This window comes from Tenrec ecaudatus, chromosome X (genome assembly GCF_050624435.1).
Source record: "Tenrec ecaudatus isolate mTenEca1 chromosome X, mTenEca1.hap1, whole genome shotgun sequence".
NCBI classification, from domain to species: domain Eukaryota; kingdom Metazoa; phylum Chordata; class Mammalia; order Afrosoricida; family Tenrecidae; genus Tenrec; species Tenrec ecaudatus.
This window is the reverse complement of record NC_134548.1, coordinates 112,632,253-112,648,633: the sequence shown is the minus strand read 5'-3', so window position 1 is coordinate 112,648,633 and position 16,381 is coordinate 112,632,253. Positions and strand designations below refer to the sequence as shown.

The following is a 16,381-nucleotide window of genomic DNA, read 5'->3' as shown; positions in this document are numbered from 1 at the left end:
AGTCCACATTATTTGGTTTAAAGAAAGAGTATTAAAATACCTCTTATAATGGACCACATTTATGTATACATATATTTATCAGGATACACACTTAGGTAAATATCTCGGAGGAAGGACATCAATGGGTGGAGAGTTTGAGTTACTTTGTACTTTAGTTTCTGTGTTTTAGTTTTTGAAGGTTTTACAAGGAGTTATACTTCTATCAAGAGAATAAAGTCAACAAGGAAACAAACACACTCAGAGAGCAGACTCTTAGGCAGGCAGAGGAGTGGGCAGGGACATTGGATAGGCCATCCTTCTCTACTGTGATGGTATCTAAGACTTGTTCTCCTTCTCTCCCAAGTAAAAAGACTTTGTGGTTTAATTCACACTCACCCCACCCATAGTACCACTGGACTCTGAAAACAAGAAAAGGTTCATTTAGGCCTGAGGCCTAACCCCTCACTGTCAGTGGTAGTCCAATCTGGCATGACCCCATTGACTTGGATCAGCCAGTTTTCAAAGGGTCCTTCCCCCTGAGCTGGCATCACCCTCCCTGAGAACAACTTCAAGTGTCCCTCCAATAAATTGCCCATTAAAGGACCAAGGCTCCTCCCTAGGGACATCAGCATGGAATGGACCCAAGGCGGTAAAGGTGCGTTCTGGCGTCAGCTATTACCCACACAAGCAATGACAAGGAGCATCTAGTTAAATGTAAAAAAATGCTCAGGCTTTTCTGAAAAGCTTAGTGATCTGCAGGAGGAAGCTCCACATGAGGTTCCTGGGCTCTGTCTTCCTTGCATCTCAATGGGAACTGTAAAAGAAAAGGGGAGGGGAAAAAGAAGAAAAGGTTATTGTAGCAGCTGCAGGGAAGCAGTTTGCAGCCGCATTATCTCCTTTAATCCGCTACAGTATACAATTGCCCCACTGCCCTAAAATAGTAGAGCCTTGGTGGTGGAGCGGTTGTGTTGGGCTGGTAACAGCAATCTCCACAGTTCAAATCCACCAGACACTCCATGCAAGAAAGATTAGGAGCTCCAATCTCCCAAACCCACAGGGGCAGTTCTACTCTGACCATTGGGATTACTATGAGTTGTCATCAACTTGATGGCAGTGAGTTTGGAGGGTTTGATGGGTTGTTTTTGTTTGTTTTGAGACTGGCAATTACAACCTCAGGGGGCTGGCCAGTGTCTTGCGAGCAGGGTACATGTGGAGCCAGCCCCATCCAACCCTTGCTAGCCCTCCAGGTAAAGTAGTGTGTGAAAAGGATACTGGGCTTTAAAACTGAGCTGTATAATCTAAGAGCTCACAGATTTGTGAGAATAAGTAAGACTTTATTAATCTGGTCTCATCTCAAGCACACCCCCTTCTCAAAGTTAACCCCGTTCACAGATTCTTACAGGGTCTCAGGAACATGCACACCTTTATTTCACCTCCAGTCTCCGCAATTGGTACCCTGTCTCTGTTTAACCCAGCAACCGGGTTGATGACGTGGGTCTTTCAGGTGTCAAGACTGGGCCACGGGCAGAAAGAAGTCAAAAGCTACACTACCCTACACTCACCTCTGCTGTCACCTGGCATAAGATTTATTCTCCCACCTTCTGATTTTCAGCTAACATATCCCACCCACCCAATCCCTCCCGTGCCTCCAGAAAAGGTGGGCCTACCAGCTTTGCCATCAGCTATACATAATTCATGTTCAGGTTCAGCTTTGATGGTCTGCAACTAAAAAGGGGAAATAAAGTTGGACAGGGACACGCGGCTATTTCTCCCCTGGGAACGCAAAAGGGGGGCAGCTTGATATGCCACTGACCCTTCACCCAACTCATCCCTGAAAACGCTCTCCATCCCTCAATCCAGACAAATCTTACACATTTGGCAGCATCCTGCAGTGCTCCACCTCCTCCCAGTGCGCGCATGCAGCTTGGCCTAGGACCAGTAAAGTGCGCTTTTTTTTCAACCTGGGATCGGTGGGTGCTCGGGCGTTGGGCAGCTGTGCAATCTGCCTTCCGGGTCTCCACGCTGCAGGAGATAAGGCCTGCCGCCTCATTAAGCGACCTGAGGCTGTGGAACCGCCTGGCTGGGCCCCTAGCAGAGGCGGCGCGGTGCGTGGGGCATCACACCAGCCTCCGCTCCGCCCTCCCAGAGCCGGGGTTGCTTTGATCCTTTGGCCACAGAGAGAAGAGAGCGTGATGAGTCAGGTGGCCAGGCCAATCAGCAGGGCGTGGGGGCGGGCTCCTCTCTCGCCTCCCGCTTCAAGAAGACGAGCAAGAAGGGGGGTGTGCAGGCAGCGGGGGCTGCGGCAGAACAGCGCGGGAGCGGAGCGAACGCAGTGTCAAGTGCAGCCGGTAAGCAAGGACCCGGCCGATTTACATTTTCCTCGTGAGTTTGCTTGCTTCCCACCCCCACCCCCTTCTCATTCTCCTCCTCACCTGGATTCCCCGCCTCGCTTTTGACCGGTGCCTCCAACATGAGGTGGGACTGAAATCAAGTGAACAATAAGAGTTCCTCACCTTTGTATGGGGAGAAGGGGAAAAGAAAGACTTCCCGGGCGCTTTCTGTGTGCGAACGCGCTGGCATCCACATCCCCTGTCTTCTCCAGGCAGCCTGGTGAAGGCGGTAGCAGTCTGCCCATTAAAGACAGGAAACTTGAGCATTCAGAAGTGCAGCGCTCAGAGTTCATACCCAAGTCCACAAGTCTCACTTCAAAGCCCGCCCCCCTTGTAAACACACCTCTGGACTAGGAGATTGAGGAAGAAATGCTCAAATGGGATGGGGGGGGGCGCTGGGAGTATCTAGAATAACGCTCAAGGACAGTGCTGCCCATTTTACAGATAAGGAAACAGACCGAGGTCCCCCATTTTGCAAATAAATAGGAAAGTCTGTTTTTTCACCCAAGCCTGCCTTCCAAATGCAAACTCTCTGCCCTGCTGAGCTGCCTGGAAAACGGTTTTTACATAAATTCTCTCAAACCATTTCAACAGCTGCCTCAGGCTAGGGTGGGGGTGGGGATGGGGGTGGGGGAGGAAGCTCTACCGCCCTTATTGGCATTCTGATTACGCCTCCAAAGGAAACAAGGTTCAGGGAGGTGAGTCCTGCTGGGGTGATGGAACTATTTGGTGAAACCACCAGCAACTCCGTGGGAGAGAGATGAGGCTGTCTACACCCAGAGAGAGCTACAGTCTTTTGGAAACCCCCAAGGGCAGTTATTCTCTGCCCTATGGGTCGGAGTCCACTTGATGGTGGTGAGTGAATGTGAAAGTGTAAGGTGAAGCTGAAATTTGAATCAAGTATCTCGGACTCCAGAACTCATGCTATTAACCAGTACTCACCAAAGTATGGGTGCAAGGCAAGACACAGCACGATCTTTTGGGAGGACAAAGATATGGAGATTCCTGAGCCATACTTCTGATGAGGGGTCAGGGAAGGGCAGAGAAGTGGATTACAGAGTTGGGTGGCTAACTGCAAGGCCAGCAGTTGGAACTCACCAGCTCCTCCGAGGGTGAAAGATGGTCCCATAAAGATTTACAGTCGTGGAAACCTAAAGAGCAGTCCTTCTGTGTCCTATAGAGCCATACGAGTCAGAATCAACTCAATGGCAGTGAGGTTGGCAGTCAAAGGAGGCCTGCTGCTGTTGTGGGGTAAGTGCTGGACTGCTAACCAGAGGTTGGTAGTTCAAATAGACCAGCCACTCCTGGGGAGAAGGATGAGGCTTTCTGCTGCCAAAACATCCTGGAAACCCCATATCAGGTTGATTCTGTAAGCTGAAATTGACTGAAAACAGCCTGTTTGTTTGGTTTGGGTTGTTGATTCGGAGGCTTGTGAATCTCCACTGTTTTAAAGACACTTCTTGCTGAGGGTAATAAGGATAAGTAAATGAACTTACCACCAATATATCTATCCATAGCAAATCTGTCCTGAATGCCATCTTACCCTACCTAAAACTGTGTGTAAAGATTTTGGACCTGATCTAATAGCCTTGTAGATTGTCAAATGGATCCTTGACCCTGAAGGCACTAAGAACCTCTCGCCTACAGTCTTTATAACATCGACTTCCTTCAACTTGTTCTTGAGGACTAAGTGTGAGAAATGAAACTTGCTTTGACCAGACCCCCAAACCACAGCTCTCTGCGGCTGATAGAGCTCTTCCTTTTCCTGGTTTGAGGGTAGGTTGCTAGGTGAGCTCTTGAGGGGACTTCTCTCTTGCTGGAATTGGCATCACTGACTCCAGAGAAAGAGCAACTCCATGGAAACAGCAAACACGCTTGTCCTGAATGATCTGCGAAGCTGGCAGCTGGGAAGCCTGCTCCCTACATCTGGTTCTTGGGGGGGAAAAAAATCCAAACTCATTGCTATTGGGTTGATTCCCACTCATAGTAAACCTAAGGGATAGAGTAGAACTGCCCCTATGGGTTTCTGAGGCTAAAACTCTTTATGGGAATACAAAGCCAGCCTCTTCTTTCTTCCTTGGAGCAGCTGGTGATTTTGAACTGCTGATCTTGAGGTTGGCAGCCCACCGGGTAACGCAGTATGCTCCTCAGTTCTTGGGAAGCAGGTCTTTACTTTATGTAGAATGTGGTCGGGAGGATCCAGCAGGGCTTCTGGGAATTGTTTGGTGGTGGTTGGCATGCACCATCTCAGTGCTAAGGAGTTGCATTGCTTGTACATGCTTAGGTGCTTGAAACCTTTCAGTTGGCGGTTCATCTGCAGCCTGTCAAAGTACGCACTTCATCGGCTCTTTTCCGTCATCCAATTTCTGACTCCAAATACTTAGACTTCCTTGGAGTAAACAATCTAGCTTTGAAGATGAAGGACCTTCCATCTCAGGATTGTAGCCTTTCTCTTAGGGTGTTGAACCACGAGATGAAGGTGCGGTGGGTGGAGCTGTAGAGAAGACTGGATGCCCATTTCATACCTAGGGCTGTTGCTTGGCTGTAGCTCTAGGGCAGTGGCTCTCAACCTTCCTAATGCCGCGACCCTTTCATACAGTTCCTCATGTTGTGGGGACCCCCAACCATCAAACTATTTCATTGCTACTTCATCACTGTCATTTTGCTACTGTTATGAATCCTCATATAAATATCTGATATGCAGGATGTATTTTGATTGTTACAAATTGAACATAAAGCATAGTGATTAATCACAAAACAATATGTAATTATATATTTTGAAATATTTTTTCTAATTACAAATAAATGAAATTTTGTCTTGAAGCATGGTGTAGCATGGGTTACAGTCTTAATGTAGCAACAGTAAACTACATTACCACATTTTTTTCGACAGTATCCGTAAAAAGCCAACATCAGTGCTAGGGTTGAGATAGAGGAGCAGTGTCTCGGTTCCTACCACCATCAGAAATATGTCTTAGGTAACCCCTGTGAAGGGTCGTTGGACCCCCAAAGGGGTCACGACCCACAGGTTGAGAACTGCTGCTCTAGGGTTTCATTCAGACTCCAGCTACCCTTCCCTAGCACTATTTCTTCTGATGGGGCGTCTGGGCAGACACTGTTATGCATATACATAACTCAATCATTTGGACCTGGCGAGAGGGAAGGGATTCTGTAATTGTGAATGTTTGGGGCCCTTAGCCCTAAAAGGGGTCTCCTGCTGTAGCTCTGAGGACAAAAGAGCATTTGCTGAACTGGCTCCAATGGGTTCATCCCATGTCGCTTGCCTCCTGTGTGGGAGTGGTTTCTCGCTGGTGGTTCTAACAAGGCCATGTTGTCTGATTTTAACAAATAAACTTTAAAGCTCTGAAGCTTCAGAGCAAAAGCTTTTAGTTGCAACAATAATAACTGCCTTGGCTGACTGCCTCCTCTTTGCAAGGACGGTTCCATCTGTTATCTCATGCAAGCTTCTTAGATGAGAAAGGCACCGTTAACCCATTTTGCAGATAGGGAAAACATTCAGGGAGGCAAGGTAGCTTGTCTGAGATCACAGAACTCCTAAGTGGAGGTGCTGGCAGTTCCCCAGAGCTGTCGAACTCACCAAACCCACGAAAAATGTCTCTGTTCTCTTCCAGACAAATTCAAATTCATGCAGCAGTTCTCAACCTGTGGGTCGCGACCCCATTGGGGGTGGAACAACCCTTTCACAGGGTCGCCTGATTCATAACAGTAGCAAAATTGCAGTGATGAAGTAGCAACGAAAATAATTTTATGCTTGTGGGGGGTGGTCACCACAACATGAGGAACTGTATGAAAGATGATCCAATGCGTTAGACATATTTCAGCCTATAGAAAAATTTAGTTGGATTCCTGCCTTTGTTCTCATTATCCCAATTTAAAATAAAGCTCCTACTATACGGGGTACAGGGCTAAGCACTTTATATACTTTCTCTCATGGAATCTCCATGACAGTCTGTTTACAGATAAGGATACTGAGACTCAGAGTGGTGAAGAGACTTGACCAAGGCTGTAAAGTGAGGAAGTGACAGAAAATAAAATAAACCAACTCAATGGCAGAAAACAAACCCACTGTCATCAAGTTGATTCTGATTGATGGTGACCCTGCATAGGAATTCTGAGGCTATAAATCTGTGCCGGAGCAAATAGCCGCAACTTTGAGCAGTTAGTGGGTTTGAACAACTGACTTTTCCTCAATCGCAAACACTCTTCTGCCATGGTGTCTAGTCTGACTCATAGAGAGTTTCTGAGGCTGTCGATATTCTCAAAGCAGATAGCTTCATCTTTCTCCTGAAGAGAGTAGCTGGTGGTTTCCAACTGATGACCTTGAGCTTAGCAGCCCAATGCATTACATAACCCACTATCCCACCAAGGTTCAATACATTTAAGTGGGGTGGGAATTGTAGCTCATTCTACTTGTCTCCTCCCTATCAGCTTCCATTCTTCCTATCGCTTTCCTCCAGCTTCCAACCAGCCCCTACTTTCATTTTTCAAGCCTCTATTCCTTGGCCAGGGCGCTTCCTCAGCCTAGAATACCTGTACTCACTCCTCCACCTAACAGTAGTGCACGCATTAGAATTTTTTTATGTGTTCCTTTTATGACTCAGAATTGACTCAGTGGCAGTGAGCTTGTTTTTTTGGTTGAACTAAATCACTCTTGTGTTTCTGCTTTTACCTTGATTGTTGCTGGGTGCCATCTACAAGATTTCAGTCCTAGTGACCCCATGTGACAGGGTAGAACTGATCCATGGGTTTTTGGGTTTTTTTGGCTGGTGGTGCAGTGCTTAAAGTGTTTGGTTGCTAGCACGTTAGGTAAAAGGTCAGCATCGTGAACCTATTGGAAGCATGCCCTGTAAAATATTTAAACCAAACCCACACTCATTAAGTCGATTCCAGTTTATAAGGATCCAATGGGATAAACAGAACTGCTACTTCACATTTCTGAGACTATAAACTTTTACAGGAACAAATAGCCTCCTGTTTCATTTGAGGAGCAGCTGCTGGGTTTGCATGAGAGACTGTCTGGTTAGAAACCCGTTGCCTAACCCACTCCACCACCAGGACACCTTGGGGTGGAGGTTTCTACGTTGTCTTATAGAAGTTGGAATTAACTTGATGGCAGTGGGTCCCAGGAAACCACTGGGTGGCTTTGAACCACCAACCTTTCAGTTAACAGCCAAATGCTTCACTATTGTACCACCAGACCTCCTTCACCTTCACTAATGTGCCCTTTATTTTGCCTTAGGACCCTCTAGGTGCCTTTAAATGGTTTGTACTCAACTGCATAACTTAAAGGTTGGTGGTTCGAATGGACTGATCTATTGAGTGGTACTGCACAAGAAAGGTCTGGTGATCTGCATCAGTAATATTGGTCAAGATAATCCTATAGAGTAGTTCTACCTTGTAACACATGGAGTTGTCACAAGTGGGACTTAACCAGATGCCAAGCAGCAGGTTTGGTGTAGCTAGTTTAGCTCGTGGTTGACCTGTCCTCTCCAAGCAGTTTTTCCTAAGCCCTTGAGAGCAGGAACCAACTTTTATTCACTCACCTCTAGCTCCCTAGTGGTTTAGTAGATGATCAATAGATAGTTGTGAGTTGATCAAAGCACTGGCTGAGGGATTCCAAATGGACAAATACAGCGCTGGGTCTGGCATGCCCACATAGAAGCCATCTGCACTAGACGAGACAGAGGAGTCTGAGACCCTTGGGGATCATGTTATTGTTAGGTTGTTCAAAATAGATAGATCACAAGGCACAGATGCCAGCTCAAGGCAGAGTCCAGGCCCATCCTGTGTTCTCCGCTTTGAAATTCATGTTAGGGGACCAGACTCTCCCAGGATTAGTTATATGGCATCTTTGCATCACAAAAATTAGGTCTCCTCTGCCTCCCACAGGTACTAACAAAGCCACTTCAGCTGCTTTGTGGATGGCCTGAGAGTAGCTTGCAGGTGCCAGGAGCATGTATTTTGTACTACCAGTATTTCTAGTCCCCCCAGGAGACAAAAGTGAAGGTGGGAAGCATCTTGTGTTCTGGGGATGCTTCTGTGTGTTTGTGGGGTGGTGGTGGTGGTGGTGATTTTTTTATAACATATTTTGGTTTGTTTTTCATGAAGGGCTCCATGCCAAGGATGCTCAACCACTTGATATAATTTTACTTTTATGAATCGGCCACTTTTTAGGTAGGTCTTCTGGTCCCTCTTCTGTAGCTAAGTGCACAAAACCAAAGGTCACAGAGTTAAGACAAGAAGGAAGGCTAAGTAAGTGGCAGAGGCAGAAGCTAACCTCTCCCATTGATGTGTCCCCAGAATTTAGCATCTTTGCGAAAACACCAGAAAAATACATCAGAGAAAAGTGCCCCCCACAATCAAATCGAAAGAATTGGGTTTCTAAAATATGCCTTTAAAATGATGAATTCAATTCAATAGGGAAAGTGATTTTTACGTGTTGCTCACCTTTAATTCCTAAAAATGCTTTGCTAAAAATGGCAGAAGGAATCTGGGCTGCAAACGCCCTGCTGACTATTGGCCCAAATGCGCTCCTGCCACCTGCTGTGACAGTACACAGTAGCAGAATGCCGCGACAGCGTTTTGTCCTGTCTGCTCATTTTGCAGATGACGGACAGGGGCTGCAATCTGGCCCATGCTTTCTAAAGGCCACACAGGACAGTGATAGCAGAACTGCCACCTAGACTGCTAGCCCCCCACGTGCTACTCGTTTTCTTTCTGCTCTACCGGCCTGTCCTATGCAGTCAGTGAACATGTGCTGACAGCTTACTCAGGAAAAAATGGGCAGGAAGTAGAGCATGATTGCATTCTGAGGTAGAAGAGGGGACAGCTATGTAACTCATCAGCCATCGTTATTTACGTCCAAGGAACAGGAGCTCTGGTGGTGTGGTGGCTTATGGCGGGCTGCTAACCATAAGGTCAGCAGTTTGAGCCACGAGCTGAGGGATTTTGAGGGCCCTGGGAATCTAGGAGCTTGAGTGGAACTGCAAATTCTGGGGTGGGGCAAAGCAGAAAGGGAGAAGGCTAAGACTCCACTTCCATCATGAAATATGGTACCAGGGGAGGGTGTGGTAGTAAGGCCAGATTGAGGGGCTTTGAATAGAGCAGGAGCAAGAGCCTGGGAGAAGCCAATGCAAGTGATTGTGGAAGGAGAAGCCCTTCAAGTCCAGTTGTGGGAGGGGCAGCCTGGGGAAGGCTGTAGCTGGCTTCTCACAGCTTCTGACTTGTACCCCTTCCTCAGGGATTCAGCTGTACCCTCTGTGTCCAGACTGAGTGGCCCATCAACGGCTAACATCTTAGAATGTTAACCTCCTCTGGGATTTAACCTGTATAATCTCTAGGACAGACAGCACAGCTGAGGTTTCTGTGTGAAAGCTTTAGGTCTACAGGTCCTACCAGACTTCCTCTCCCTGTCATTTCTGATGTGAATTCCCCCAAGTCGGCATGTATGTTCCCACCTCCTTCCCCTCCCCACACATCTCTGTGCTTCCTCTCACCTACCACATTGTGTCTCATTGCTGCACACCCTTGCTTTCAGCTCTGGGGAGCCCCTCTTTGTTTTGTAACCAGCTCCCTCATGTCTTTAGGTCTGTAACGAACATTTTTCTTTTCTTCTCCACAAAATTTCTTCATGTATTTTTATTAGTGCTTCATCCACATGACATACGATTCAGCCATTCCACCATATCAAGAAGAATTATTCAATTAGCACCACATTCAATTTTTCTTTTTTTTTAAACAATTTATTAGGGGCTCATACAACTCTTATCACAGTCCATACATATACATACATCAATTGTATAAAGCACATCCGTACATTCTTTGCCCTAATCATTTTCAAAGCATTTGTTCTCCACTTAAGCCCTTTGCATCAGGTCCTTTTTTTTTCCCCTCCCTCTCCACTCCCCTCTCCCTCATGTGCCCTTGGTAATTTATACATCGTTATTTTGTCATATCTTGCCCTATCTGGAGTCTCCCTTCCCCCCCTTCTCCGCCGTCTCTCCCCCAGGGAGGAGGTCACATGTGGATCCTTGTAATCAGTTCCCCCTTTCCAACCCACTCACCCTCCACTCTCCCAGCATCGCCCCTCACACCCTTGGTCCTGAAGGTATCATCCACCCTGGATTCCCTGTGTCTCCAGCCCTCATATGTACCAGTGTACAACCTCTGCCCTATCCAGCCCTGCAAGGTAGAATTCGGATCATGGTAGTTGGGGGGAGGAAGCATCCAGGATCTGGGGAAAAGCTGTGTTCTTCATCGGTACTACCTCGCACCCTAATTAACCCATCTCCTCGCCTAAACCCCTCTATGAGGGGATCTCCATTGGCCGACCCTTGGGCCTTGGGTCTCCACTCTGCACTTCCCCCTTCATTCAATCACATTCAATTTTTCTAGAACATTCTTCCTCCTTGGACTCATTGTTGTTCATTTAATTATTTTTTTTCTAATCATGACAAAAAATAGACACAACATCACATCCTCCAATTTTGCAACTTGTACACATATAACTCAGTGCCAGTAATGATACTCTTCATGCTGTGCAACCATTATTGATACCCTTTTCCAAAATTTTCCACCACCCTTAACATAAACTGTAAATTCAAGGCCTCCTAAGCAACAACCCTTTCTCCTTGCTCCCAGTGGTAACCATTGGTGAAATTTGGTTTCTTTCAAAATTTCTTTATGTGATCTGCCTCCCAAGTTGCTTCTCATAACACCCACACTGGGTTCCAGGACTTTCTGGTGTCGACCAATAGCTTGAGTTCCTTGGGATGCCCCTAGTGCCTCCAAACACTCTGCCCCCGGGTCAGTTCTGACTGATAGTTCTATATACAGGGTTTCTAAGACCGTGACTCTTTACAGGAGCAAACAGCCTCATCTTTCTCCCAAGGGGTGGCTGCTGGGTTTGAAAAGCTGACTTTGCAGTTAGATAGCAGCCCAACACTTACCCAGAAGTGCCACCAGGGCTCCTTTTCCTCTAGTACAGGAGGTGGTTTTTTGAGAAAAATTTATGCAGCATGCATGCAGACATTTTTTTGGTTGCCACAGCTAAGGGAGAAATATTAATGACAACTAATGAGTAGAGGATGCTGCTAAACATCCTACAGTGCACAAGATACTCCCCACAGCAAAGACTTCTCTTTGTCCTGAACGTGAGTATCACTGAGTTCAAGAAACTAGGCTCTCTTCTATAATTGCAGGTCTGAGCTGTAAGGCTTGGAAGCTGCCAGGTGCTGAGCTTCTCAGTGCCGAACTTCCAGGAGCACTTGATCTTTTCTCTCCTCAATTGGCAGGGGAGTCATACAACTTCAGTAGAAATCTACCTGGAGTGGGAGTAGGTCGAGTCTTCTCTCAGAAATTGATTGCCAACCTCTTAGGGAAGGCATTGCAGTGCAACTTATGACGGCTTTACTGCCTTTCCAATTTAATGTCACATTTTTTCTTTGGAAAAGGGAATATCAAAGGATTATTCTGGTAGTTTATTAAATGTGAGAGTAGCTCCAGTGATATAGTGGTTACACCTTGTGGTACAATCTGCAAGGTCAGCAGTTTGAAACCACCAGCCGCTCCATGGGAGAAAGATGGGACTTTCTACTCCCATAAACAGTTACAGTCTCTGAAACTCACAGGGGCAGTTTTGCCCTATAAGGTCACCATGAGTTATCACAGACTTGATGGCAGGGTGTTTTCATTAACAAATGTGAGTGCCAAGGCAGTTTCATGTGGTAACAACTGAATGTACTTGGTTTTGAAATGTGTGTGTGTGTGTGTGTGTGTGCGCGCGCGCACACGAGATTAAGATTATTATTGCCCCCTGCTCTCTGCTTCCCAGTTCCACCTCTCCCTGCCCTCCTATACTTTCCTTAATATTAATCCTTCTTTAAATGCTGGAACCTTTTGTGTCTGTAAAACACTGTAGAGATGACTGTCCAGAAAAACTAGCTAACCACCATTATTTAAATTTGATGAGTTCTTCTGTTCTTAATTGCTGGGGCGATTTTTATAAACCTGGCCCAAAGAGCTTCCTTAGAACTGAATTGCTTGGTACTTTATTTTTCCCTAAGCATTGAAAATGCTTATCAACAGAATTAAATGCCCAGCCTAACCTCTCCTTTTCCATTCTTGCCAGTTTCTTCCATTTGTTCCCAGTTGTCTTCAGTATGGGAGAACAGAACCAATCTTCTGGGAAGGCGCTCCAGCAAAGGACGAGAGCAGAGACTCCAGGAAAGAAAATCTGGCACTCTCAGGCCTATGCCCTTGGGGCTATTTCCAACTTTATGTCAACTTTTCTGACTTTTCCTGTTTATAAGGTTGTGTTTCGGCAACAGATCCATGCTGTGGCAGTGTCTGAAGCTGTGAGACAGCTTTGGCATGAAGGCCCTCGATACTTCTACAGGGGAATCTACCCGCCTCTCCTCTCCAAGACATTGCAAGGGACTCTACTCTTTGGGACCTATGATAGCCTGCTGAGCTTGCTCTCCCCTGTTGGGCCACACTCCCTGGGGCACCGCTGGGAAGCAGGGCTCATGTCTGGTGTGGTGGAGGCTGTGGCGCTCAGCCCCTTTGAAAGGGTGCAGAATGTGCTTCAGGATGGTCGTAAGCAAGCCCGCTTTCCTAGCACCTTCAGCATCCTCAAAGAATTCAACTCTTATGGGCTTTGGGGACGGCTGTCATGGGGATACTATCGGGGTTTCTGGCCTGTCCTTGCCAGGAACAGCCTGGGGAGTGCTCTATACTTCTCCTTCAAGGACCCCATCAAGGAAGGCCTGGAAGAACAAGGTCTGCCCCACTGGGTTCCTGCTTTGGTGTCAGGTAGCGTCAATGGAACAATCACCTGCCTCGTTCTGTATCCTCTGATTGTGCTTGTGGCCAATATGCAGTCCCATATTGGCTGGCAGGACATGCCGAGCCTGTGGGCCTCTGTCAAGGAGGTATGGGATACACGGGGCCGAAAGATGTCCCTGATCTACCGTGGGGGTTCCCTGGTCATCCTAAGGTCCAGTGTGACCTGGGGCATCACAACTGCAATCCACGACTTCCTACAGAGGAAGTTCTACACCAGAAAAGAGTTCAGAGACTGACCGCTGCTGAAAGGGTGGGCAGGGCATTTGGGGTTGGTTCTATGTAGCTTTCTTCTTTGGCTTGGGTACCTAAGACAGCCATCTGTGAGCCGTCGTTGCATGGCTGATGTTCCCAACTACCAGCCTGTTGGACAAAAACAAAGTCCAACAAAATTCCTTGGACAGAAAGAAAAACTCACCCAATTATATCTACAGCTTCAGTAGCCACAGACTCTGCAGGCCTTTAAATAACTGTAACCCAGTTGAAATATCACCACTTTTAGGGATATCTCAAGAATGAGAGGAAACTTCAAAAAATGACCTTAATCAAGTCCTGCAAGTTCTGGGTCCCTTGAATTGCCCTCTAAACTAAACCAAAAGGAAGACCAGAAACTCCAGTTTCAAAGAGCTTCCCTTGAGCCTTATGATGAGAAACTTCATAGAACTGCTTGGATGATAACATTTCCATGACATTGTTTAGGACCCCTAACACCACCACCACCACCCCACTATGCAAGGCTGTGGGTCCTAGTTTCAAAGGTACCACTATGGCTGGAAATCATAAATTGGATTTACGTAAATTAATCAGAAGGAGCCCTCTTGGTCCAATGGGCTGCTGAAGATTTACAGTCCTGGAAACACTAAGCAGCAGTTCTACTCTATCTTATAGGGTCATTGTGAATAGAAATCCACTTGAGAGCGTTGCATAACCTGAACACAGACCACAAAGACCAGTGGAACTAAAGACGGGAGTGGAAAAAGGCATCGTCTCTGGATGGAAAGAATAAAGACCTTGAGGTAGTGATTACTTGGATGCAAACAAGGAAAATCTATAAGTTGCTTGGCTTTATCTGCTAGGACATTTGTTAGAGCAAAGTGATATCATTGCCTAGAAACCACTAGCTTTTCCCGAAGGGATCTGGAAATGAAAGGATCCTACTTCTTCACAAATAATGGAAACTTTTATTGATGTGGGTAAATACAGTTACCAAGATATAAATTGCAGATCAGACTATGTGACTTCTGGAAGATTCCCGGTGGTGTAGTGGGTTATACACTGGGCTGCTAGCCACAAGGTCAGGAGTTTAGAACCGCAGCCACTCTGTAGAAGATAGATGGGCCTGCCTGTTCCCGAAAGAAAGTTACAGTCTGGAAAACCCACGTGCCTAGTTCTACAATGTCCTATAGAGTTGCTAAGAGTCAGAATTGTTTCTATGGCAGTGAATGTGGGTTTTTTTGGTTGTTGTTTATATAACTTTTATTAGCTTTTGACCACACCATTCCCACTACACAAACCTCATATACTAGCCAAATTGGATTATTGTTCTCTCCCGAAGCATGCCCCTCTGGCCCACGTTATTCTCCCTGCCTACAATGCCATTCTCCATATGCTGTCTGCCCAAATTCACCCAGGTCCTCAAGGCTCAGCTCAGATACCACGTTGTCTGTGGAGCCTCTTCTGATGCCCCCAACTGAATGTGATATTAATCTGATTCCCCCAACTGAATGTGATATTAATCTGATTCCTGCAACTGAATGTGATATTAATCTGATTCCCCCAACTGAATGTGATATTAATCTATGTTAATTAATGTGATGCCCTACACCCCTAGTGCTTCAAATATCTCTTAGGGCACTGATTTCATGTGGACCTGTACTCTTGGTGTTTTTGAATACCTCCTACTACTAGATGAAAACTCCGAGAAAGCAGGGATTCTTGTATGCATTTTAAAATCTTCCATTGTGCCTAGGTGCTCACTATATGTTGATTGAAATATTGAATTGATGATTAAACTGTGAGATGGCTTATATCCTCAGGGTGCTGTCCCTTGTACATGAAGATCATGTTATTGACACTCTCAGCAAGTCACGTGCTTTATGGTGTTTTTTTGTTTTCTTTTAGTAGTGGATTTAGTTTTGTGCTAATGATGATGATGATAATAATAATAATAAATTACCTTCTTTTGACTGGAACATGTGATGACCTTCTGTTATTGATGGCATGCTCGCAATTTTTTCACAAAAGCATACCGCATACCATATTGTTTGTGTCAACTCTGGAATTGTGAGGATTTCCAAGATGGCTTTGTATCTATACCAATGGTACACTTACTATAGAATATCACAAAGTGAAAAGTCAAATTGCATATATTTTTAACGGACTTCATGGTAATTGTTTAACTCTACAATATTTCTCTTTGTAAAAATGAAATTTACATAATGTACATTGGCACTTGCCTTAGTTAACTATCAATGTCATGACAAAAAATTACCACAAGTGGACAGCTCTAACAGATTTATTTTCTCCCCGTTAGGAGGCTACAAGTCTGATTTCAGGCCACGAATGCCAGCTTTCACTCTGCTCTCTCTGAGAAAGGCCCTTGTCATTGATCTCCCCTGATCTGGGAATTTATCATCTCAGGGACTCTGGATCCAAAGAAGTCCCTCCCTTCCTTGTCCTGATTTGGTGCTAGTAGGTCTCTTTGTTCCTGTTCACGTCTTCTTTTATTTAGTGTAAGATAAAAGGTGACGCAGGCTACACACCGGGAAACTCTTCTTAACTCAGGGCTATCACTTCATTAAGGGTGTTGCATCCTACTATAATATCTTTCTATTGTATCAGTGTTGATTGCATCAGATCGCATCATGGGGGGAACCATTGAGAATCATGCCTCAGTAAAGATAACCATTTTTTGAGGGACTACAATTCAATTCAAGGCAATCATCTAGTTCATCTATAACAGATATGCCATGAGTGGGCGGCTTTGACCAATTGCTTTTCCCTGTTTAGAGAATAGAAGTCCAAAGTCAGAGTGCCAGCTCTAGGGAAAACTTTCTCTCTACGTCAGCTCTGGGAGAAGGTCCTTGTTTCTGTCTTCGATTCTTTGGCCTTGTGGTAATCTTCATGTGGTGTGTCATCTATCATCTTCC

The 16,381-nt window shown here is 45.9% G+C and overlaps 2 protein-coding genes across 2 annotated transcripts in view; both read left to right on the top strand.

The window, feature by feature from the left end:
• TMSB15C (thymosin beta 15C) overlaps window positions 1-16,381 on the top strand; it is a 109,603-nt gene that overhangs the window by 54,141 nt on the left and 39,081 nt on the right. The window lies entirely within an intron of this gene.
• SLC25A53 (solute carrier family 25 member 53) lies at window positions 12,538-13,498 on the top strand. The gene has a single exon (XM_075539309.1). It carries the CDS (start codon window positions 12,551-12,553, stop codon window positions 13,469-13,471), a length of 921 nt encoding a protein of 306 aa, XP_075395424.1. The 5' UTR covers window positions 12,538-12,550; the 3' UTR covers window positions 13,472-13,498.

What these genes read in the sequence shown, in the direction of transcription:
- SLC25A53 (XM_075539309.1), top strand. Translation starts at nt 12,551, where the DNA reads ATGGGAGAACAGAACCAATCTTCTGGGAAGGCGCTCCAGCAAAGGACG.